The sequence below is a fragment of the Drosophila miranda genome, chromosome 2 (genome assembly GCF_003369915.1).
Source record: "Drosophila miranda strain MSH22 chromosome 2, D.miranda_PacBio2.1, whole genome shotgun sequence".
Taxonomy (NCBI): Eukaryota; Metazoa; Arthropoda; class Insecta; order Diptera; family Drosophilidae; genus Drosophila; species Drosophila miranda.
Genome location: NC_046675.1, coordinates 31082294 through 31107300, shown reverse-complemented (window position 1 = coordinate 31107300; position 25007 = coordinate 31082294). Strand labels below are relative to the sequence as shown.

The 25007-nt window shown below is 45.8% G+C and overlaps 1 protein-coding gene across 28 annotated transcripts in view; it reads left to right on the top strand.

Moving 5' to 3' along the window:
- The window catches only part of LOC108154948 (regulating synaptic membrane exocytosis protein 2), a 186268-nt gene that overhangs the window by 157582 nt on the left and 3679 nt on the right, over positions 1–25007 (top strand). For 4 of the 28 annotated variants that reach the window (XM_033390192.1, XM_033390193.1, XM_033390190.1 and 1 more), the window contains 16 exons: positions 5219–6258; positions 7534–7780; positions 7952–8251; positions 8608–9182; positions 9242–9379; positions 9446–9580; positions 10257–10442; positions 12831–12953; positions 13660–14088; positions 14155–14498; positions 15431–18351; positions 18420–18545; positions 18952–19195; positions 23226–23403; positions 23467–23634; positions 23702–24665. In XM_033390192.1, coding sequence (XP_033246083.1) covers positions 5219–6258; positions 7534–7780; positions 7952–8251; positions 8608–9182; positions 9242–9379; positions 9446–9580; positions 10257–10442; positions 12831–12953; positions 13660–14088; positions 14155–14498; positions 15431–18351; positions 18420–18545; positions 18952–19195; positions 23226–23403; positions 23467–23634; positions 23702–23905 — 7358 coding nt within the window. In that variant the 3' untranslated portion in view covers positions 23906–24665. Of the gene's footprint in view, positions 1–3955; positions 4027–5218; positions 6259–7533; positions 7781–7951; positions 8252–8607; positions 9183–9241; positions 9380–9445; positions 9581–10256; positions 10443–12830; positions 12954–13659; positions 14089–14154; positions 14499–15430; positions 18352–18419; positions 18546–18951; positions 19196–21757; positions 21975–23225; positions 23404–23466; positions 23635–23701; positions 24666–25007 lie in introns of those variants that run through there. The other 24 variants (XM_033390198.1, XM_033390194.1, XM_033390196.1 and 21 more) reach the window with 23 other exon arrangements.

Sequence of the window (25007 nt, the reverse complement as noted above, 5' to 3'; positions counted from 1 at the left end):
TGGCGAGCAAATTTGCTGTCAAATCAGTCAATCGTCTGGCAATACACTGCGCAAATTGTGGCGCCCATTGGACGCTTTAGCATATGGCCAAGCCACTCAGAGAGAACCTCGGAAAAGCCACCCACATGAAGGGCCTTCCTACACAAACACACCTACACGCAGACACACACACACTCGAAGAGTCGAAGGCACACACAGAAGAGCCCGAGGAAACGGAATATTATTATTGTTTTATTTTCCTAGAGGATGAAATGCTCGATTTGTTTACTGTACTGCCACGCAATCTTCTCTTACTCGAGGGTGTGTTTTCCCAGGTTTTCCACCTGAGCTTGTGTGTCTGAGTGTGGGTTGTGTGTGTAGGTGTAGGCCTGCTGCTTGCATGTCTCGCAATTTGTACAGCAAATTAGGCAACACTCCAGCCAAGAGCCAAATGTGAACAAAAAGAGGAGGAAAAGCGTGGAAAAAAAAAGAAAATTCGAAGAAATAAACCCCGAGAGATATTCAATTAAAAAAAGACAAAAACCCAACTCAAAAATCAACCAAAATTTGAGCAAAATCAAAACAAAACGCCGTCTTTAAGGTGAGTGTCTGTCGGTTGCAGTTTAGTGAACGCTTCTCCAGATTGCACCCACAACAACAACAACAAAAACAACTACAACAACAACTGCCACACAGTCCATACACCAGCCACCCAAACACCCACACCAAAAACGCTTAGACAGCCAAAAAAGCGGAATATTTTAAATGCAAAATGCAAATAGATTAGCGCACAGAAAAAAAAGCTTATAGCGTACAAACAAAAAATGGTATGGTATGCCATGTCCATGCCAAAAAAATCCTAAATCCCAGCAAAAACAATCAGAACAACGGCAACACAGCAGCAGCAGCCATAGGATCGGGAATAGGAATCTTTAAACCTTTACGGGGGGGTCTTCATCGAAGGGAATTGGGGAGAGGTTGTAGCATTCTGCATGTAGTAATCTGCAGTGTAGTAATCCAAAGGGAAGTGGTATGATAAGTGGAAAGAGTAATCATATAATTGAAGGGTTAAAAAAGGTAGTAAAAGTGGCCTGAAAGGATCCACTTATGGCTTTCCGCTTATAGAAGAGACAGGCCTAAACCCAAAAAAGGTACCATAAAGCACTAGCTCGCTCCACTAGATTCAGAGGTGAATTAGAATTAGAATCTCTCTTTCAAACCAGCCTTCAATGCGAACCTCAAATGCAGTCTATCTGTCAGCCACAGTCTCTCTCTCTCTCTCTCTCTCTCTCTGTCTCTTCCAGTAGAAATCCCATACGATTAGCTACAAATTATTTGGAAATTAATTACATTTTCGATTAAACACAGCAAATCAATAGACCCCCGGGTGGGGTGTGGTATAAAGAGCAATGAAAAACCAAAAAATAAAAAAGAGCCCTACGGAATGGCAACCACAACATCAACGCGAAATGTGTCGCATATGGGCGCTGTGACCAGGCTGTGAATAAGTAAATATAGACCGCATTTGTGGGTGCTTACGGATATATCGTACGGTTTGGCTATACGGAAGTAACAGTATGTGTGAGTGAGTGAGTGTATGACTATTTTAAAATGTGACCAACTGTAGGCAAGGCGAGGCGTGAGGGAATTGGGAATGGGTAAGGGTAAGGGGGAATGGGAGGATGAATTTAATTAAAACGTTGACCAACACCAGTTGACATTGACGTTGATGTGGTGTGTGTGTGTGTTCTTGTGTTTCCCTGTTGCTGTTGCTGCTGCTGTTGTTGTTCGTTTGCATGTGCAACTGTGCGTATGAGTGACATTAATGCGAACATTGAGGCCTGGCAGGAGGCGGGGGGGACAGGGGGCCAAAGGCAAAGGACGCCAACGCATGTTGTGCGTGTGCGAGGGCCCCTCTCTCGCTCGCACTCTTTCTCTCGTGAGGGGTCCCTTCTCTGTCTCCTTAGGTGTTTGTTTGTGTGTCCCTCTCTAGTATGTGTGTGTGTGTGTGTCTACTGCTGTGTGCGTGTGACTCTATGTTTGTTTTTGTGGTTGTTTGTGTGCTATTTATGCGCCTGCGTCTGTCTGTGTGGGTGGGTGTGCATGAGTGTGTGAGTGTGCGTTGGTTTAAAAATAGCACAAGCTACTGCTGCTCCCAGCTCCCGACTCCCTGCTCCCCGCTCCCCTTTTGCTCCTTGTTCCTACTCCCACTGCCGCTCCTTCTGCTGCTGCTGCTGCTGCTGCGGCTACGGCTGCTGCTGATGATGATGATGATTTTAGTGTCCTTTTGCCAGCCCAACTCCCATTACACCTACATTCCCATCCGCCCACCCACTCTCCTCCGCCCTCTGCCCACCCCCCTCCCTTTGGGTGTCAGCCGAACTGGCTTGAATTTATGGCCAAAAATATAAAGCAGGAAGCAAGCACACACACACACACCCACACCCACACGATTTTTCGTCTGCGTTTTGTGTTGGTGTTTGTTGTAATTGTGTTTTGCGATTGCACAATGCACGATGATTGTGCAGAGAGTTTGCACAAACTCAACAGGAAAAGAAACACCAACAACAACAGCGATGCCAACAAAATCAACAACAGAAACACCAATTAAGCAAGTAGCAAACAAAACAACATTTAAAACAACTACCAACAGCAATGACTAAACCTACACCAACACCAATTACAACAACACCAACACGAAGCATTAGCGTCGGTACAACAACAACAATAGAAAAGGTCGCCAAGGGACAGAAATGACCGTGTTTTTGTATACTTTATTGATTTTTGCTTTCTCCTTTTCTTAGTCTGCCCCCAGCCCCCAGCCCCCAGCCCCCACCCCCCCTCTCGACACTTCCAACCCATTGTCGCCTCTTTCTGCCCAGCGCCTCTCCTCTGTGGAGTCCCGCCTGCAATTGTGCGTGTGGTTTGCTGCCACTCGCTTCCCAAATAATTTACTTTACTTTTTTCTTTGTGTTCTTTGTTTTATTTTCTTACCTTCTTTTGTTTACATTGCTGTTTTGCTTTTGTTGTTGTTGCTGTTGTTATGTTTATATATGTATGTAATTTTTGTGTAGTTTCTTTTTTGTATTTTGTTTTGTTTGCTGTTTTGTTGTTGTTGGCCATTATGCGCACAATAAACGTTTTGTATCGTGACCAAAGTCAAATGAAAGTATGCCAGGGGTATGGCCCACAAACACAAGGGTATCTCTCTCTCCGTGTGTGTGTGTGTGTGTGAGTGTGTCGGAAAAACTAGTTCTTTTTCCCACCCAAGGCGAGTGTCTGAGTGGAGGTTTCTCTTGCGTGAGTGTGTGCAAAAGTGAGAGCATTTGTTTTTAAAGAAATGCTGGAAAATGCGTTGCCTGCTTTCAGGGGCAGACAAAAATAAATGCAAATTTTTGTTGAATTTGAAAATTGTTTTGAATTTTGATGTAAAAATAAGAAGAAGCTTTTAGCTGCTTTCTCGGGCACTCCAAAGACAATCATTTAGTAAACTAGTTCCGCCAGAAGCAGTCCCTTAGTGAACTAGTTCCGTGCACCAAAACCAACTCCTTGTCGTCGTAGTATTTGTACTATAAATATATATAATTAAGCTCAAAATTAAGCTAAATTTTTAACTAGTTCATTTAGATGTACTTCTATTAGTTCACATCAAGAACTAGTTCATATAAGTATTAAAACTTAAGTTTAAGTCTACTAAAGTCACTTTTACCCTCTCGTATCGTCACATTTTTGCTATTATTTTCATATGTGTGTTTCTCCACTCTTTCTCTCTCTCCCTTATCTCTCTCTCTCTCTCTCCCTTATCTCTCTCTGAACTGTCTCACAACCAAAAAAAATCTTGCCCGCCACAAAAACTACTATACTATTTTACTATGCCAAAAAAAAAACCACCCTCCCCTTCTAAATGTACAAAAATTTCAAATCAAAAACGAAAAAAAAAAATTATACTAAAAACCACTCAAAACCAAATACATAGCAGGTAATTTTGGCGGCGTTCAAGGTGTCCAAAAAGTTCTCTCGCCCGGCGATCTACAGATTCATGCAAATGTAAGCAAAAAAAAAAAAAAAAAAAAATACAAAAAAATAAAATACAAATGAAATTTGAATGTGTGTGTGTGTCTCTTGTAATTAATTTTCTTATAAGTTGTTTCAATGTCCACAAAACCGAAATTCAAGGAATGTACAATGTTTGTTTCCGTATACGTTGTTTACTTTCTTCAAGCACTGTCGTACCCACACACTTTCTCACCCCCTCGATACACACCCTAGAATTTTGTTGAACTTGCAAAACATTTGTTTTCCCTGATTATAATTATACAAATATAACGAGGATGATTTTGCTTCAGACTGTACTCTGCTCTGCTCTCTCAATCATCACTTTCTCTCGATTACTCTCCACACACACAATCTTATGGCTGTGAACACGTTCTCTCTCAATTCCACCACACTATTTGTATTCGTTACGTTTTCTTTTTTCCTTTTACTTATTCTGTAAATGTGACTTTTTTGAAAAATATGAAATTTCGAAAAAAAACAAAACAAAAAGAAATACTTGGTGAATAATTTGCATGGATATCGTAACGCTGTTTCCTGTTTCCTCCTTACTTCAACAAAATACAACCAGAAATGACACTGCACACACACACACAAACACACACACACACACACACATAACACTGTCCAACCAAGTCATACTAGGCCTGCCCCCTTGAGATCCGATCCCCCCTTTGAATAACTCTTAATGCTCTTGCAACTTTTAGCCATCACAGATAAGTATTTGAACCCCAAAAGCCAGGCACGGCACCCCTGAGTACTTTGAGCACACCCCAGACCAAGCAAAACCCTTGGCACTTTCGTAGCTCTTAATCGTAGGTCTACTTATGATATCCATATACTTAGCTTACTCATACATCTACATATCTATCTATCTGAAAACACTGAGAACATGCCCCCCGGGGGGTCTAAGTCTACGCTTCCCCCGTTTCCACCGTTTACGTATTTTGATTTTTGCTTTATCAATCAGCAATCAATCAATTAACAATCATTATTTTTAAACATTTGTTAAACAATTCGAAAAGGACAACAAACTAATAAGCAGGCAAGCAGCGAAGTACCTACCCCCTCGAAATCGAGTCCCCGAATCCGTATCTCCCTCTCCCTTAGAGCAATCAAATCAGTCCAACCCACCCCCACCACCCCCTTGTACATCTCTACAACATCATCTACTACCATTCTACAGGCGGCCGTCTACAGGTGCGCACCTCAGTGGATCCCTGGCGCCAGCAGCGGAGCCTCAACGAGCGCGATCTACTGAGCGTCAGTGCCGGCGGCACATCCAGTGACTACCGCCTGTTGGCGCACACCAGCCAGCGGCAGTACGCGTCGGCGGACCAGCGGGATCGCTACGAGCTGCAGCTGCAGCATCGCGAACGCCTGGAGCAGTATCCGCTGACCAGAACGGCACGACTGGACGTGCAGCAGCGCAACTCGTTGAATCGCACCAATCACGAGCGACAGTTCGGGGCCTGTGGCAGCGGTCCAGCTGTTGGGGTAGCCACTGGTGGTGCTGGCGCCTACCGACGTGCCCCGCCCTTGGCTGCAACCGGTGGCGGTGGCAGCAGCAGCAGTAGCACCAGCAGCAGCTACTATCCCCCCCACAACCACAACCACAACCACAGCCAGGGCCAGGGCCAGTCCAAGCCACAGATTGTGATTGGTTCGGGAGCCTATGATCGAGGTGGCAACATGTCGGCTGACCAGGGCGGCGGCAGCTCGAGGGGCAGCCTGAGCAGGGAGCGTGCCCTGTTGGGAGCCAAGAGCTTGGGCGGTGGCGGTGGCAGCAGCTCCGTGAGCTCCACGGAGGCGGCCTACTGGGATGAGCCTGCCGGGGGCAGCACCTCCTCCTCATCGGCGGCCCAGGACTCGCGCCGCTTCACCGAGCGCAGAATAAAGAAGACAGTGCGCTTCGATGCCCACGAGGATGGGGCCTCCATCATGGCCGGAACTGGGATGATGGGCAGCGGATCGCTGCCGCCGGTGACCACGATCCTGCCATCGACAGCGGTGGATGTGGGTTCGGCCACGCTACTGACCAGCGGAAAGATGGGAATGGGCCAGGGACAGGGACCACCGCCCATGGAAGGGGCCAGTGCTGGGGACTGGGCACGATGGGAGGCCGAGCGACAGGGCAGCCAGGACTCGGCCACGAAGGACTCGGGCATCGATACGAGCAGCACCTTCACCAGCAGCGAGGACTCGAACCGCGGCGACGGCCCCAAGGTACAGCCCGAACGAAGACGAAGCTCCAAAAGGGGGAAGAACCAGAACCACAGCCTGAATCCCCAATCCGAATTGCATTGTGTCTGTGTAGAGTCTCTCTGAGTGGTGTACTCTCTCTCCCCGACTCTCCTTCTGTCAGTCTGTGTGTGGCCCACCGATGAACCGAACCAAACGATCCAGCAACTTTCTCTTTAACTTTCTCTCTCTCTCTGTTTGTTGTTCTTGTCATGTCCCCATCGCATTGTAGAGAACACGCCTTAGACCAAAACCCTAGACCCCCAAAATCCATTTTTGGTTTGTAATCTCTCTCTCTCTCTCTCTCTCTGCGCTCGTCTCTGTTCTACTACTCTTGACAATTTTCAGCCATTCCAATATCCACAGAAACAGAAAAAAGATCCAACAACAAAATACAAAAATTCTTGCATGTATATTTTGTGTATTTCTTGCATGGAACTCAATCACACAGCAAAAGCCAGAATTATATCCTGCACGTAACTCTTTTTGCATGATCCTCTAAATGTTGTACCTGTTGACCAACACTGTTTTTTACTCTATCGCTACACAACACTCCCCCGAAACTCTTGAAACGTGTGTGTTCTCAACCGAAAAAAAAGTATATTTAGGAACAAAACCAAACAAAACATGAATGATACTCGTAAATGTCCAACCGAATCTATCTATCTATATCTATACAATCTATCCTACATCTATGAGCTATGCCAAACTATCCGTAATTCAAAAGTAGAAAATGTTTCTAGAATTTAAGAACAAAACAACAACAAAAAACGGGAATGTATGTAAACCGAAAACCAAAAAAAAAAAACTACAAACAAAAAAAACTGTACAAAATGTTGCTTTCTAATTGCTGTTATTCGTTTTCTTGCGTTTGTCAAAATCTATGTGTAAGATTAACCTTTAACCTCTAGAGTGTAAGTCTCTATATATCTCTCTCTCTCTCTGTCTCTCTAAGAACTCTGTGTATGGTGCAATAATCAATAACTAAATCAATAATCATTTATATACTACTACTATTCCTGCATACGATGGCGTCCACAAAAAACCAACACCCCATCCACGATATCCACCGATTACACACGATATATCGATTACAACAACAACAACAACAACCAAAATCTATGCAAAATTGCCATTGCACGATCTATCATCCGTAACCAAATATAATCACTGTCCAACCAACCACCAACCACCAAACCACCATCCACCAAACCACCACCCAACCACCCACTGTATCCACATGTATCAATCGATATATAGAATCCGGTGAATTGGCAAACATCCGCGGATAATACTCGCTTGATTGGGCACATGATATTACGTAAATACTATGATGGGGAAGATATATTAGGCTTAAAGGTCAACGGCGGCCAGCCCATCGGAGGAGTAGGAAGAGGAATAGGAGGTGGACCATTGGGAGTAGGAGTAGGAGGAGGTCCATGCGGTGCTATTGTGGAGAAGGTGAAACGCGGATCGGTGGCCGATCTAGAAGGCCGTATACGACCAGGTAACATCTGCCATCCAACATCCTAGCCATTCTACTCACTCATTGAACATTCTCTCTCTCTCTCTCTGTTCTCTCTCTCTCTCTCTCTGTATCTCTCTCTGTCTCTGTATGCGTTTATCGATCATACACATCACCATCACACACATCAACAATCGAATGTCATCGATGCAGGCGACGAGATCATCGAGTGGAATGGCCGGAATCTGCACAACAAGAGCGCAGATGAGGTCTACGACATTATCGACGAGAGCCGCCTGGATGCCCAGGTGGAACTGATTGTCAGTCGTCCGATCAGTGGGAGTGGCGGCAGCAGCCAGAACGTCAGTCCCAGCAGTGCCTGCTCCACCAACACCAACAGCAGCAGCCTTCCGCCGCGCCGCTCTACGGCCAATTTTCCGCACAGCGGCCTGGCCACTAGCATGGCTGGCAGTGCGGTGGTCAGCAGCGGCGGACGATATCTACAGCGCAAAGGTACTATATAGTCTATAAGGAGAGCTGTTCTCTATTGTGTGTGTGTGTGTGTGTGTGAGTGTGTTTGGGTGTGTCTGGAAAAGAGAAAGTCCTTGGTTAGCATACACTAGACCCTTGGGTTTGGGTCTCCTTTGAGGGTATACAAATATACATTTCATTAAAACCGACTACAGTCAGGAAAATACATATAAAGCGGCATTGATTGTCTTTCGCCTCAAATAAATACCAGACTAACGATACAAACACCCGACTGAAACAGTAACCGCAACAGCAACTCATATTTGATCGAATCTAAACCAATATTCAACACACCATCCTAACCATCTTTCTACCTCTATTTCCTCTTCGATGTGTAGCCCCAGCGGTTGAGGCCATTGAAATCCATCGTGATAAGCCCAGTGTTTTGATAACCTCACCCGGCTCGCCGGATATCCACGTAACAGCTGCATCGGGAGCGGGCAACGGGGTACGGAGTCAACGTGGCGGCGCCTCGCAGCATATACAGCGCCTGGGACCAAGCCACAGCACTCACAGCCACAGCAGCAGTGGGAGTGGCAGCGTCAGCGGCAGCAGCACCACCAGCAGCGTCCACGCAGCGTCCGGCAGTCTTCAGGGCGCCTCCGTTCCCGCCGCCGCGTCGACGAACTCTTCCTCCGCCCCGGGCGGAGGTCTGCACGGCACAACGACGGCGGGCCATCATCACCACCATCATTGCCACCAGCCATTGCCGTCCGTACATTTGCATGGCGCCCACGGGGGCCTGGGGATGGGCAGTGGGGCGGGAACGACGACGCAACCGATACCGATCGAGGGGCGGCTGCAGCTGAAGCTCGGCTACGATCAGAACACACTCCAGCTGATCGTGACATTGGTGTGTGCCACAGGCCTGTCCCTGCGCCAGAGCGGAGCAGGCCGCAATCCCTATGCAAAAGTGAGTAAAATATTACAGATCCTAGAGGTGTGATCTTATGGTGTCGTCCCCGTTTTTAGGTGTTCCTTCTGCCCGATCGCAGCCACAAGTCCAAGCGGCGGACAAAGACAGTGGGCACCACCTGCGAACCGCGCTGGGCGCAGACCTTTCTCTATTCGGGTCTGCGACGCTGTGATCTTAATGGACGGCTGCTTGAGGTAGGTACTAGATGGGGGTCCCCATGGATTCGTATTGATCTTTGGTATACCTCCTCTACCCTAAAGGTGACGCTGTGGGACTATGTGCGCTATGGGGCCAACGATTTCATCGGCGAGGTGGTCATCGATCTGGCCCATCACATACTGGACGACGAGGCCGAATGGTATCAACTGCAGCCGCATCAGGACACCTCCTATCTCGTATGTCTTGGCCAGGCCAGGTTTCCGTGCTTACGTTTCGTTTTTCTCATTTTCCGTTAGTTTTTCGGTTCCATTCCGTTGCGTTCTTGAGTGTGGTGTTGGTAAACGTAACAAAAAAAAAAGGAAAAACTAAACCCCCAGGCCCCTCCACCAAGGGAAATAATAGTTTTTTAGGCTTCAGGCCTGAGATGAAAGTTTGATGCGAGCGAAAAACTTAACACAAAAGAGAAATGTTTTTTGATTTTAGTTTTGTTCAACAATTTTTTGATTTTCGTTAAACTAGATGTAAATGTCCTTCCCGCCCCCGCCCGAACCCCCCGCCCTGCAGCAGCTGTGTACCCGGTTTGAACTAAATTATTAACTCTCAGCATTTGCCATTATCTTTTCTTTTGTTGTGCACCCTACCGCCTACACCACTGCCCCCTGAAAACCACCATCAAAAAATCACCAACAAAAAAACAACAACAACGAACCTACACTACAACTACAACAACAACCACCACCACACGTGCGCTCTCTCTCTCTCTCTCGTTTCGTTCCGTCGTTCCATTTTGAACCGAACGAACATTTCGACGCAAAATTTATGACAACGACCAACAACTGCCCAACCACCCACATATTGTACCTCCCACCACCCACCACCCACCACCCACAACCACCGATGTACGATGTACAGTTACGTGACGAGGGCAGCGATGTGGACGGCCTGATACTGACACCGACAGATCATTTATCACCGCCGAGCACCATGTCGCGTCTGAGCGACTCGGACACGACGTCCGACTGTGACATCGATGGAATGACGCCGGTGGCCAGCATCTCCTCGATGGGAAGCTCGGCCAGTCCGCCGCCCATGTTAGAGGTAACAGCCAACAACAGCAACAACAACAAACAGCAATAACAACAACAACAAACAGCTACAACAATACACTGAAAAACCAAAAAATTAAATCAAATTTATTATTTCATAAATGTATGTATATAGTACACACACACACACACACACACACACACACACACATATATACACACGAAAAAAGAAGAAAGAATGGAAAAAAAGAAGATGAGGAACAGCCAACAACAGTAACAACAACAACAACAACAACAACAATAACAAGAGCAGCAATGACAGCAGAATCAGAGTGAGGACATCTCTCACGGATACAACAAACAGACTACTCGCACACACACACACACAGTCAATGGCAGCAGCTACCACTTTTAGTGGCACTTGAACACCCTGCTGCCACACAGATATGCGAACTTCCTCTGACTCACACACGCATTCGAGACAGTTGGCTCTGTTTTTGTTCTGTATTCCGTTCTGCGACAGCCCAAAAAAAATACCGACCAAGTAGAACAATTTTGGATACTCTCGCTGGAGGGTATACATAGATAAAAGGTATATCTTTGGATAAGATTTAATGGAATTCCAAGCAAGGCTTTAAATCCACAGATTCTTTAGGGAATGTAGGAATTTTTGATAAATATCGTCATCATTTGGGCTTCAAATATTAGCTCCTATAAACTATCATTACAGATAATATAAATAGTTAGATGAGTAACGGCCGTAGATTTTTTTGGTACACCATTTGTTAATGGGTGGATTTTGAAAGTGGCTCCAGGCTCTAATATTGTCTTTGGTATCACTAACTAGTTCAAGTTTTATCAAACTTTAGTAATAATTCTAATCTGTTACAAGTCTGACCAGAATTGATCAAATTTCGTTATTAAGAAACAAGTATATTTGATTTTGGGATTGGGTTTAAGCAGCTTACTCTTTCCCATAACGAAAAGTAACGTTATAAATTCATAAAGAATTCATTGAGTCTTCAACAACAATCCCCAAGCAGAAGAGTATCCAAATATCGAGTGTGGCGTGCGTTAACTTTTTGTGCTTTCAATTGTGTGCTTTAGTTAAGTTTCGCTAGTTTATTATTATCTCTCTCTATGTGTGTGTGTGCCGCTTTTTTTTCCTAACTGTATCTCACATATCACACATGCCACGAGCAGCAGCAGCATTCAGAGCATCAGATTCAGACACTCAGCCTCAGCCTCTTGAGTGAGGCCGGGAAACGCACAGCAAAATGCCAAAAGACACAAAGGAGACAGAGGCAACTGCTCTATCAAAGGATACCATGCTCCATTGCTGTTCCAGTTCCTGTTCCTGTCAGTTATCAGTTTCGCATGCCACTGCCACTGCAATGCTACACAGACACAAATACAGACTCAAAGACACATATGTACATAACTGGTTCATGGTCAGGGACAGAGAATCAGAATCAGAAACAGAAACAGAAACAGAAACAGACAAAAAAAACAAACCAGAGACAGACCGTGTTTATGGCATACACTATCCAACGATTGTACAGAGTAATGTTTTTTGGTTTTATTGTATGTTTGTTTTGATTTGGTTTCAGTTCGTTCCGAGTTTTTTTCAAACTAATTGGTGTCGTTCGTTTGGTTGTGTGCGTGTGTTAAATTTTTCTCTCTATCTCTCTCTCTCTCTCTACTATTCTAAGCTCTAACTAACACCTATACTAAAACGAAAACAAGTTTTGACCACGCGTCTTTTCAGCTAAACGATAAACGATAATACATAAATGTTTCATTTAAGATGATGAAAGTCTAAGTCTAGTCTAAGAATGTTTTAAGCTAAGTTAATGCCGTGTAAACTTCCAAACTTGAGAACACATACTGCCCAGAGCGATATCTCTCTCTCTCTCTCTCTCTCTTTAAAGACTCTATATACTATTTCTCCAATCGAACTCCAAACTGCCGCTATTGCATGCCTCTGTAGAGTACCGCTTTTGCCTTTCCATCACTTGTCACCCAATCGAAAACAAACCCACATACGAGTATATCCTTATGGCTTTCCTTGTGGCTTTCACCTTTTGTAGCTTTAAGTGTGTAGCGTTGATATGTGTTGGTTTGATCCAGCAAAAACCACCAGAGATTAAACCCAGAGACACACTCCCAGATGACACACACACAAACACAATGTAATATATGGTCCTGCCACTCACACATCCACACACATATATGTATACCCCACACGGATACCATTGCTATTCCATTTTGATCCATATGTAAATTTCTTTATTATTCTACTCCTTTTTTCTCTCTCGATCTCTCTATATATCTCACGATAACCCATAACCCAACCAATCACCCGAACTACAACCTTTCGTCCCCATCCCATCCGTATCCGTATCCGTTTCCGTATCCGTTCAACCATGATCCGATCCAGCTCGATCTAAACGAGCGTCGATCCAGACGCGACATGTCACCGCAGGGCCGCAAACGGGTGGCCGGAATGGTGGCCCGTGATTATCGTACTGTCTCTGGCATTGGACAAAGTTATCATAATCAGGTTTGCACCTCCTAAGCTAAATTAACGAAAAACCACAGAAAACAGAACAGACAATAAAACACTTCAAGCTAGAAGAGGATTCGCAGCGCATACCCTACGCTGCACACCAAGCGATCAGAATAGAACAGATCAGATCAGATCAGTCGAATCATCAAACAAATATATCTATATAACAGTAGTAGCTATCTATAGAGCCAGAATCACACCGTCAACAATAGCTGCACTTTTCAGTAACGAACTTTTGCTAATCTTTAACTCGAAACTAATTTACTAATCAACCAACTAATCAATAATCTAACAACCATTCTGCACCTTCATCAATCAGATCAGCCATTCTCTTGTTGAAGATTGAAGAAAGTGCGGCTTCTTTCTCTCTCAATGTATTTTAATTGATCAACTTTTGTGCCTATCTCTCTATCGCTCTTCAATCGTAATTCAGTATCTACGTATATCCATTATGTATATCCAATATCAATGTTCCAGTAGAAGTTGCAGTAACCAACAAATACACTATCCACCATACACTGTATACCACTCGGACACACCACTAAACCACTCCACCACCCAACCACTCACATGCCTAGTATGTAAGGGGAATCGTGGCAGGGATATGATATGATATGATGTGTCCCTTTGGGGGCATGGCATTCTTTCTGGGGGCTACCTTCATTGGAGCCGCACTAAACTTGACTCTACTCGACTCTAGGCATCTGCCACGGGCTATTATCGACGCGGCGGCGGCGGCGTTGGAGTCGGCGGAGGTAATGGTGTCGGCGGTTCCTCCTGCATTGGACCCGGTGGCATGAGCCTCAGTCATCGCAGTCATTCGGCGGCACCCAACGACAGCTACCACAGCGGAGGCGGCGGCGGAGTGGGAGGAGTTCCCTCTGGTGGTCCAGGCTACGGCTATAGGAGCACCAGTCCACGCAGAGGCTCATTGTCGCCACCGGACGATCGGTACATAGACTACCCAGTGCTTCCAGTACACGGCTCGCCCAACGCGCCCTCCATCTATCCGGGTTCGGGTCCGAGTGCGGGCGTTGCAGCCACATCGGCCACACAGCAGCAGAGATTCCAGTCGCGGTCGGCCACAGCCACGCCCACAGGATCGCCAAAGAAGAGGCAACTGCCACAGGTAAGACCACCAGACACACATGCGTTTTTATCGACTATCTCATCAGAATATCGACTTTCCCTTTAGGTGCCTCAAACATCGCGTAGCGCCATGCTGCGGGACCGGCTCGGCCAGGACTTTGACGAGCGTCTGGCCTCGGGCAGCCGCTTTGGGAGGCATCGTACACGACAGCCGCATCACCAGGCCACCTACCGGAGCACCGGGATGGGCGGCTGGGAGCGCCACTACACAGGGCTGTCCGACAGCGACCTGCACTCGATGGACGCGAGGATGCGGCCGCGGCACTCGCTGTCGCCGGACAAGGACTTTATGGGCGAGTTCGGTGATTCCGATATGGAGTCGGTGGTCAGTGTGACGTCCAGCGCCTTCTCCACGCAGTCGGAGCGGCCGCGCACCTCGCGGGGACTCAGGTGAGTGGCACCAGCATAGCGTCCGCTTCGTTTTAGCCAACAAACAATAAAAAAAAAACAGCTTAAGCCAAGCCTAAGCAACGCTGCCAAAATTATGCTGAAATTCCGCTACGGGCCACACATCCACGAATTGGCCGATTCTCTCTGTTTCTGTTTATTCATTTTGTGGAGTAGAAGAAGCTACATGCAAAATCCAAAATTCCCCCTCAATTAGGCTCTGAATTAGTCGATTAGAAACAGCGCGCTTACCGCCCGAAACCGATTTCGAATCTGTAGACACACAAAAACCACACAGATACACAAAAACAACAAACAAAACTGAAAAACACTGAAACAAAAGCAAGGCAACAAAAAAAACATAAAGTTTCTTTTCTGCATTTACTTTTTGCGTTTACCAAAAAAAAAAAAAAAAAAACCAAACCGACAAATCCAAAAAAAATATCGAATAAAATGCAACTCGTTCTCAACGCTCTCGCCGCTCTCTATCGCGCGCTCTCGCCACTCTCTTTTGTGTTTGAAATGCTTCTCAACACACGCTTACACACGCCACCAACCACTCACCAACACTCACCACAAAACACCACAAAACACCACAAAATACACCACACACACACTCACACACCACATAACACACTCTGACCTCGGACGTCGATCGTTCCAATTGTATTCCATGTATTTTGATCATCAAATAACAACAAATAAAACATTCCATCGAACCCACCACCAACCAACGTTATCCACCACACGCCGAGTGCTGTCTTCCACCCACTAACCACCACCTACCCCCCACTCACCATTTGGTCATTTGAAATGCCAAAAACGAAACGTAAAACACTCTTTGCATGACACCACCCCGATATAAACCAAACCCGATAAAAACACCACCCGTTACCGATACCACCCGTTACCGTTACACGATAAATAACCGATAGCTTCCCCCGCAACTGGCGCAATCTCTTTGGCGTTCGCAACAGCTTCTTGGGAGGTGCCACAGGCACTGGTGGCCCCGTAACTGGACTCCGGATGATGCATCCCTTGGATGCAGCCAGCCAACGTGCCAACACCATCGAGGTGGACGACTGCGACTATCTTTCGCACATGGCGGGTGGCGGCACACAACAGCAGCTCCTCCTGCTGGAGCAGCTCGAGCAACTGCAACATTTGGCGGCCATGGCGGCCGCCGATTCCCCACCCATTTCGGCGGGGCTCGGCCACGGAGTTGGAATGGGATGTGGGATGGGGATGGGAGCACCGCAACGTGTCCTGGTGACGGACGCGAACAGCGGCGAACTGGTGGAGCAGTTCTTTGTGGAGCCTGCGACAGCCGCTGAGGAGACATCGGTCATCGATCCGCTCGATCCACTCGAACCACTCGATCCTCATGTGCATCTGCATCCGCATTCTGTCTACTATTCGCCTCATTTGTCCACCAACCATCCGTCATTTTTGACGCCCAACGACATGTTTCAACGACGGCCCAACGGACAGACACCAACCGCCTCCCCCTCCGCCACAGCCTTTGCTCATGCCTATCCGCTGCCGCTGCCGCTGCCCAGCTTTGAGCAATTCAAGCGCATTACTACGCCCGTCATGAATCTCTTCCGCAGCTCCTCGCCCATTCCCAATGTCCACGCCCACGCCCATGACCACGCCCACACGGTATCCTCCTCGCCCAGCTCGTACGTGGGCTATGTGCGGGACCATCTGGACAAGAGCTGCAGCCACTGCCAGAACGGCAGCCAGCCGGTGGTGCTCTCCACGAATACGGCCCTGGCAATGCCCGGACTGACAATCGGAGCCTGTACGGATCCTTGCTGCCTGGTGGACGCGCATCCGCATCCGCAGCACCAACCGATCGCGTACCCGTACAGTGCGGAGCAACTGCTTCGCCGCCCCTCGCTCTCCGCCTCCATGTACCAGCCGAGCAGCTCGGAGCCCTCGCTGCCCACCATGGACCCGGCAATGTGCGGCGAGTGCGTCGACCAGCACTTCCTGGGCGGCCTCACCGGCCCCCAGGTGAACCTCGGCGCCGTGCCCACCTATCACGTGCACACGCCCACCCCGACCGCCCATCGGCGGGCCAAGGCGCAGCTGGCGGCGCCTCCGTCGCTGCCCACCCAGTCCGTGCTGCGTCTCTCGCGCCAGCTGAGCGAGGACGCCCTGGTCTCCTCCATGCCCATCTCTGAGTCGACGGCCAAGGCACAGCCCACCTCGATCCTGAAAAAGCCTAAGCTCGACCGCCGGCGCATGTTCCACGAGGGCCAGTCGCGGTCCCTGGACTACGACGACCTGCACAACAAGAGCTGGGGCCGCCGGCGCATTCGCTACGAGGATGAGGTGGCCCAACACGAGGCGGCCGCCTATCCCTATCCCCATTCCTACCCCTATCCCCATTCCTCGTCGTCTCCGTCGGAGGGACAGCTGCCCATGTCGCGGCGCTACGGGTCTGAGACGAACATCCGGCAGTCGTACATGGGCGCCAATGTGGATGCCCACAATCCGCTGAGTCACTCGCATTTCCTCGTCACCGACGACAAGATTGTGACCATCACCTACGACTCGGACGTGGGCTGGACCCGGCGCGGCGTTGCCCCATCACTCTTTCGCGGGCCGCACCGGCAGCAGAGAGGAGCCATGTCGCTGGATCTGCAGCGGACCAATCAGCAGAAGCTCTACGGCCCGGCAGCGCCGTACCTGAAGCGTCGGCGGAATTTGCCACATCCGCCTAGTGCACAGAACGCGCACAACTTCTCGCCCATGGAGGCACGGGACGGTGGATCGACGGGGATGGACTATACACTGCCGCAGCATGGTGGCGAGCAGCGGGGCAGCGGTAACATCGGAATCGGAGTCGGAAACGGTAGCGGGGGCGGGGGCGGTGGTTCACACAACACCAACAATATTAACAGTTACAGTAACAGTACCACACTCAACCAATCACACCACCAGAATCACACCACAATCACCAACCACCACAATAGCCAACAACAACAAGCGAGTAGTGTTAGTGTTAGTCAAAGTCACAACAAAAAAGGGAAAGAAGGCATCAACGCTATCGGCGGAACGATGGCATCATCGGAGCAACAGACGAAATCTAGTAGTGGGAGCGGTGGTGCAACATCTACTGCCGCCGCTGCTGGCAATGTCGTCCTCGGTGGTAATAATGCTAATAATGCTTCTTCTTCCTCTTTTGCAAATCCCCCACAACAACATCATGGTGTCGCCAATCAACCAATTACAACAAATGCATCACCCAACACCAACACCAATACGAACACCAACATTAACAACTATAACAATTACATGAACAATAACAACAACAACAACAACCGTGCCCAATCATCATCAACAACACCACACCAACAACAACAAAACACCAATTCAACAACACCAATGAACACAACAACAACGAATGACGTTAACAACTTGACTCATGACGCAACAAATCCCACACAACAACAACAACAAAATACATGCACAAATCTCATCAACAATACAACAACAACAATCACAACTTCAACAACAAACACATCGTCGAATGCAACGAATGCGGCGACAACAACGACGACAACGACAACAACTTCAACAACAACAACTGCAACAAATGCTACAACAACTGCCACAAATCCAACAACGAATACAAATACAAATAATACGAACGATACAAACGCAACAACAACGAACGCAAATGCCGATGCGGATGCGGACGCGGATGCTCCGCTCGATGCCATCGACTGGGATGCTATCGATGCCATGTTGGATGACGACTTCAGCGAGTACGACAAGGACAAGAACGGCCCTGAGGGCGGTGCCAAGTCCACAGAAGGTGGCACCGGGGGAGAAGATAAAGCTGGTAGAATTTTTTAACCATTCTAAGAAATTAAATATCCCATAGCTAATGGGCCCTTTCTCTCTCTGCAGATGGAAGCCAATCGGATACCGCTAATGATCGGAAGAAAGGCGGCGCCGTGGACCAGGAACGCTCGCCAAAGGGCGGCAGCGGCATGGGCAAGAAATCCAATTCCACCTCCCAGCTGTCCGCAACAGGTAGGACAATTTTGAATCCATTTTTTCGTGTTTGCGCTCGTTTACAGTTCTCTCGTTCAGTTGCCTTGTGTTTCGTAATCGATATTCAGACAATCAGACAGACATTCTGATCTGTCAGACAGTCAGTCAGTCAATCAATCAGTTATTCGCTAGTCAATGCATTGTAGGCTCAAACCGGAGATTGTATCCGGCTGATGCTGCATTCCATCGCCGTCTCTTTGGTTTTACATACATTCTTAGATCCATATATTTGTCTTTTTGCTTTCCTTACTAACCGTATAACCATATATAACCATTGAAGCTAACCCATTGCTATACTAACCAATATCGTAACTACTAAAAAATACTAAAAAAAAAACAATTAAATAACATATGAAATATATGTATGTATATGCCGTACTCGAAGGTCGTAAAAGACGTATGGGCTTTGGAAAGAAGGGTAAGAACTCGTTCACGGTGCATCGCAGCGAAGAGGTGCTGCCCGGTGATATCACGCGCGAGCTGCGCGGTGGCGGTGGCGTTGGCGTCGGTGGTGCCGCTGGTGGTGCCAGAGGTACGGCCGGAGGCGTTGGTGGTGGCCTCTCGCGTGGCTCGTCCTCGGAGGCGGACCCCATTGAGCAGTTTTTCGGCGATGGCGCCGGTGGGGAAAGGTGCGCACAAGTCCAACTTACTCTTTCTCTACTCTATCTATCTTCTAACTCTTTCTGAATCTATGCTACTATACAACTATCAGTTCTATTTTCGGTTCACTTTTAATTTTTGGTGACTTTCTTATGGTTTTGAGTTGCCTTTTTTCGTAAAGAGGAAAAGAAGAACAAGAAAATGGAAGGAAAATCAATGAAAAACTAAAAACTAATGATCAAAAGATGATAAACATTAGTTAGCCCAGAAACAGTAACAGTAACAAAACTATTAACAGTAACAGTACCTGTAACAAAAACCAGTAACAGTAACAACAAGAAACACTCTCCAAGTAAGCCTCCAATCCAACAAAAAAACAACAAAAAAAAAACATCCCTTTAAGCACACAGGATGTCATGTCCTTCTACTCGTAGCTGTAAGAGCTTTTCATTCTCTCTTTTTCCGTGTCTCTCGCTCTTTCGCTCTTAAATGCTTTTCTGCAAAAAGCTTGAATTCAACCAAAAGCAAAAGCTCTCGCTCTCGCTCTGACGCTCTGCAGGCATGACAAACTGTACCCAGCCAGCCTCTCCTCGTGATGATTTACTTGATTTATGATTTCCGTTCCACCTTGAAACGCAGGCGCAGCAAGCCCAACCAAAAAACAAAACTAAAAACCAAAAAACCAGAACAAACCCAACCAAAAACCAAAAAAACCAACAAACAATCCAAAGTCGATACGTATTTTTAGGCTTAACAGGGAATACTCGATTGAATTCCCAAGGCGATGATGCGAGGCACACGAAAAGCTTTGCCTGGCCGCAGTTGCTGTTGGGCAAATGCGGCACAACGCAAAGCTTTTGGCTGTGCGGCAACACACTCTTCACGCTCACTGTATGTGGGGGCGGTTTATCGGGGGGTGTGTGTGTGTGCATTTGCATTTTCATTTCGTAGCGAGATTTGTTTATCAAGAATAATACTTAATTACTAACTAACCCCCGTTACAATTGTTAATGCCATTTATCGATAATACTATTTCTATATATTGATTTCTATATCCAACACATATCCAACATTGTACTCTAAAGTTCTGTTCGATTTGCATGCATTGAGTTATACCAATACCAATACCTATACCCATACCTATATACCTATGCCTTATATACTCGTTACCAGCCCCACTCGTACTCGACATACCAGCTACTACCAATCTCTTGCAGCCTCCTTATCTCTGTATCTCTGTATTGCATAATGATATCACTACTCGTAAAGCTTTAGCTAAAGCTTAGAGATACGATCCAATCAATTCCCATTTACTATGTAGCTTGTGTCGTGTCGTGTGCGGTAAGAGTCTATCCAAAACATTATTCATACTCGCCGGAGAAGAAATATGTATCGTAAGGGTCCCCGTCCCCACACACCACACACCATACACATCTGCCCAACATTGTCCAACATTAACCAACACTGAACAGATCGGTGTCGGCATGCCCGAGGATCTTGATCAACGAACTAATGTTTATCATCTGTTTCCTACAAGAAAATTTCCTTTCTTCAGTTTCATTATGTTTTGCGAAATCAATTTGGATATTTATCTATTTAAAAAAAAACATATATACAGGGAGCTCTGTCACAGAAAGTCAACAGCCATGCCATTCAACAAAACAACAACAACAACCAACACACATTAAAAGCTCACCACAACAAGAACAAGAACCACAACTACAACAACAAATACCAAAGCAGCATCCACCAAAAAAATAATCATCTGAGAATTGGCCAAACCAAATACAGCAACCAAATTCGTATTCAACAAGCATTCGAACAAGCGATACTAGAAAGTGCATCAACAACAGATATATAATAATACTCTAAAAAACAACTAGAAGAACACATATGTATGTATGTACATCCAAGCAACTGTTTAGTGGAGTCCATCTGGCGGAGGTCCAATGTGGGAATCGATGCCAGTTCTTTAAATTGCAAACAAAAATAATCACCCTGCAAAATTAGTAGCCATTGAATTGCCAAATGAGTAAATGTTTTATGTTGATTTTTTGATGATTTCGCTAATACATAAATATATATATACATATAGGATAATGTGTATAATTAGTCTATAATGTTCTATGTTCTTATCGATATTCAGTTGGTGTTCTCTCTTTATAATTTTTACTCTTTTGTTTGTTGTACAATTTACGTTTACGACTCTTCTCTGTGGCTTTGATTTCTGTACAGTTTTTTCGCTACTTCTTCGGGTGCTGCCAGCTTCGATTACGATTACGATTACGATAACGATTTCGATATAGATTCGGTTCCGTTTTCCAAGAGCCCAACGTCGATGATAGTTCCATAGGCAGGGACCAACTGGTCCAGCGTCGCAATCTCTCTTCACTCTGCATTGTTGCTGTTTTTTCGCTTTTGAGTTTCGATAACGATACGATAACGATAACGTAACACACCCTTTTTGTATATATATATATGTATCTGTACCATATGCCACCACATGCCACATACGAGTAGTATATATCAATATATACCAATATATATATAGATATTCAATCAATATGTATAAATATCGTTGTTTCCGACAGAACAAGAGCAGTATCAGGCACAGTATTCAGGCAGCTCGACTAGCTCCGCTAGTCACCACCATCATATCACACTACCACCACCACATCCATATTACCAACGGCAGTCGCGCGGCTCGGCGGGCAGCATCCAGCGATCGGTGGAGGTGCCGCCGGTGCTATCGGTGACCCGTTACAGTGCCGGCAGTATACACTCGATCTCTAGCTCCGAGGGTTCATCGTAAGTTTACCCCGTTCGATCGTTCGGCATTCTGCCGTTAGCGATAACGATAACGATAGCAATAGCAATTAAATTAAAATTTCATCAACAAAAAATATCTATTATGAAATTGAAAACTCTCCTCTCCATCTCTCTCTCTCTCTCTCTCAACTTTGCCTGTGCCTCTTCTCTCTCTCTGTGTGACTCTCCTTTAAACTGTCCAACTTTTAAATAAAAAACTATTTTTCGATTGGCTTTTGTATATGGTTATCTATGTCGCGTTCCTAACTATAATTTTACTCTAACTCTTACACGCTGTCTATCTCTCTCTCTTTTCCTATAACTCTTTGTGTCCTTTCTTTGCCGTCATCTTAATTGTTGTCTATGTGAGCCTTGAAACCGTTGAGAGCGAGCCTGCATTTCCGTATACCTCAAATATATTTTCTCTTAAATGTTTTCCACGTAATTTTCCTTCCGTTTCCTTCTGTTTCGTTTCGATTCTACCACTTCTTTGTGTATTTTTCTGTAACCACGTGAAAAAGTACAATTTGTATTGATTTCAGTCTTGATTTAATCCTTTTGATTTCCAGCAATATCAACATATATGTATATGTATATAAGAAAGTTATTCTCACCTCTCGATGTGCGTGTGTAAATGAGACAACTGTCGAGTACTTAGAGTACGACCTAGACCTAGGCACCTAGACCTTTCCAGCACTGTGGCTCTTTATAGGGTACTTGCCCACCCCTCCCTCCCCTACCATCCAAAGAATAGACAAACAAGTCTATCATCTCTTGAGATATAGACTGATCATATAAACGACTACGATCCCCAGCTAGTTCAAGTAGCTTCTCTGCACTTTTGCTCCTGAGAACGCTCCGAACGCTTGCATGACCCCATCGTATTGCGATCTGTGACTCCTCTACTTGTCTGTCTTTCTCTGTCTCTCTCCTTTTGCACTGCCACAACCACCTGTCACCCAACCACCCAACACTCAACCATTTCGGACCACAACAGACGCAGTCGCAACCACCAAACCACCAATCACCAACCACCAACAAACTACAACTACATTTAACTGTCTTTCTACAACTCCCTGTGTATAAGAGTTATTTCTTTTTCTTGAAAAATTTGTTGTGAATTCTTATGATCTCTCTTATTTAAATGATCTTAAAATTAAAGCCAAATGAAATCGCTATCAAGAGACTCTACTAATACTATACTCTTTAAACAACTCCTATCCTGCGTCATATCCCCAATGAAACATACAGATTCTCTCCCTCGTTGCGCAATGATGGAGCCCTCAATGAGTTTGTCGAGGGCCTGGGACCAGGACAACTGGTGGGTCGCCAGGTGCTTGGTGCTCCCTCACTGGGCGACATCCAGCTATCGATGTGCCATCAGAAGGGCTTTCTAGAGGTGGAGGTCATTCGAGCCAGAGGGTTGACGGTACGTTCTACATACTCATCTCAAAGAAAAAAGCACCCACAATAAAGGATAATCTCTCTGTAGCAAAAACCCTCATCGAAGATGCTGCCCGCTCCATATGTGAAGGTGTATCTGGTGTCGGGAAAGGATTGCGTGGACAAGATGAAGACTTCGACGGCGCGTCGCACCCTGGACCCGCTCTACCAGCAGCAGTTGGTGTTCAAGCACTCCTACGCTGGTTGCATACTCCAGGCGAGACTCTTTGAAATGTATATTCAAATCAATTGACATCTAACTAATCGTTTGACCTCTCTTACAGATAACCGTATGGGGCGACTACGGGCGCATCGAGAAGAAAGTGTTTATGGGCGTCGCTCAGATAATGCTCGACGATCTGAATCTGTCAAATATCGTGATCGGCTGGTATAAGCTCTTTGGCACCACCTCACTGGTCAGTTGCTCTTCTATAGGTTTAGGCTCTAGGCGCTCATCGTTAGCATCACTTGATTCACTCAAACTCTAGGATTTAGCGATACATCTGCGAACTAAATTCGAAACGTACAAATACAAATTGAAACTTAGCTAGAACTGGCACTAGCAAGTTGCTAAAAAACACTTGCATTATCTATATATTTATGTATAAACCCAGACACACACACAATCACACAATATATATAATTAAAATATACATTTGCATACGTATGTCTCGACATTTAGTTCCGTATTGACCGTAATGTGCAAACCAAGTAAAAGAATTGACCATTAACCAACCAGCAACTAAAAGTAAATAATTTGTAGAGTAGTTAATCACAAAACAAACACCTGTCAAATCAGCAGACCAAACTATCAACCGATTACTGATTGGTTCGATACGCTTAACAAAGCGACCAAAAACAAAAAAAAAAACAAAAACCTAAAATAATATTGATAAAATAGTGAACATCTCAAATGCATTTGTTTTTAGCTAGAATTATTTACATATAAAATAATGACACAGACACACGCACTCCTGTAAATGAAACGCTTGTTATATTCACACACACAGACACCGAAACACCCACAACCACCACAACCATGAGGCCAACAACCACCAAAACAACAACAACAACAGCTATTGACATTGTATGATGAAAAGTCAAATGAACCACAAAAAGGTTGATCGTAATCGCAACCAAATCAAAATCGAAAACAAAAATGAATATATATCCTCTCTCGCTAAGTCACCATAAATCTACCGTTACTACAACGTAGCTTTCACATAGACTCGTTCAATACTCATATAGGTATGTTTCTCTATCCCCGAACTACCCAACCAAAAACCAAAAACTAATCACATACTCGTAGAAACCAACTCACATTCTCACTCACATTTTTTTAAGCATTTTTCTAGTGCATGCCGTAGATGATTAACCAAGAAAATACATATAAAAAATAAGTTCTCGACTATTATCATTTGATAACCACAACTGAATCGTCAGTAAAGTGGTGCATATCATATATTGCTCACACGCACAATAACGAATAACACTACACACAATACTCCAATACTCTTACATTTCTAAAATGGCAAACACCTGGCTAATGATAAATAGCATAAATACAATACACAATTTATACTATAAAAT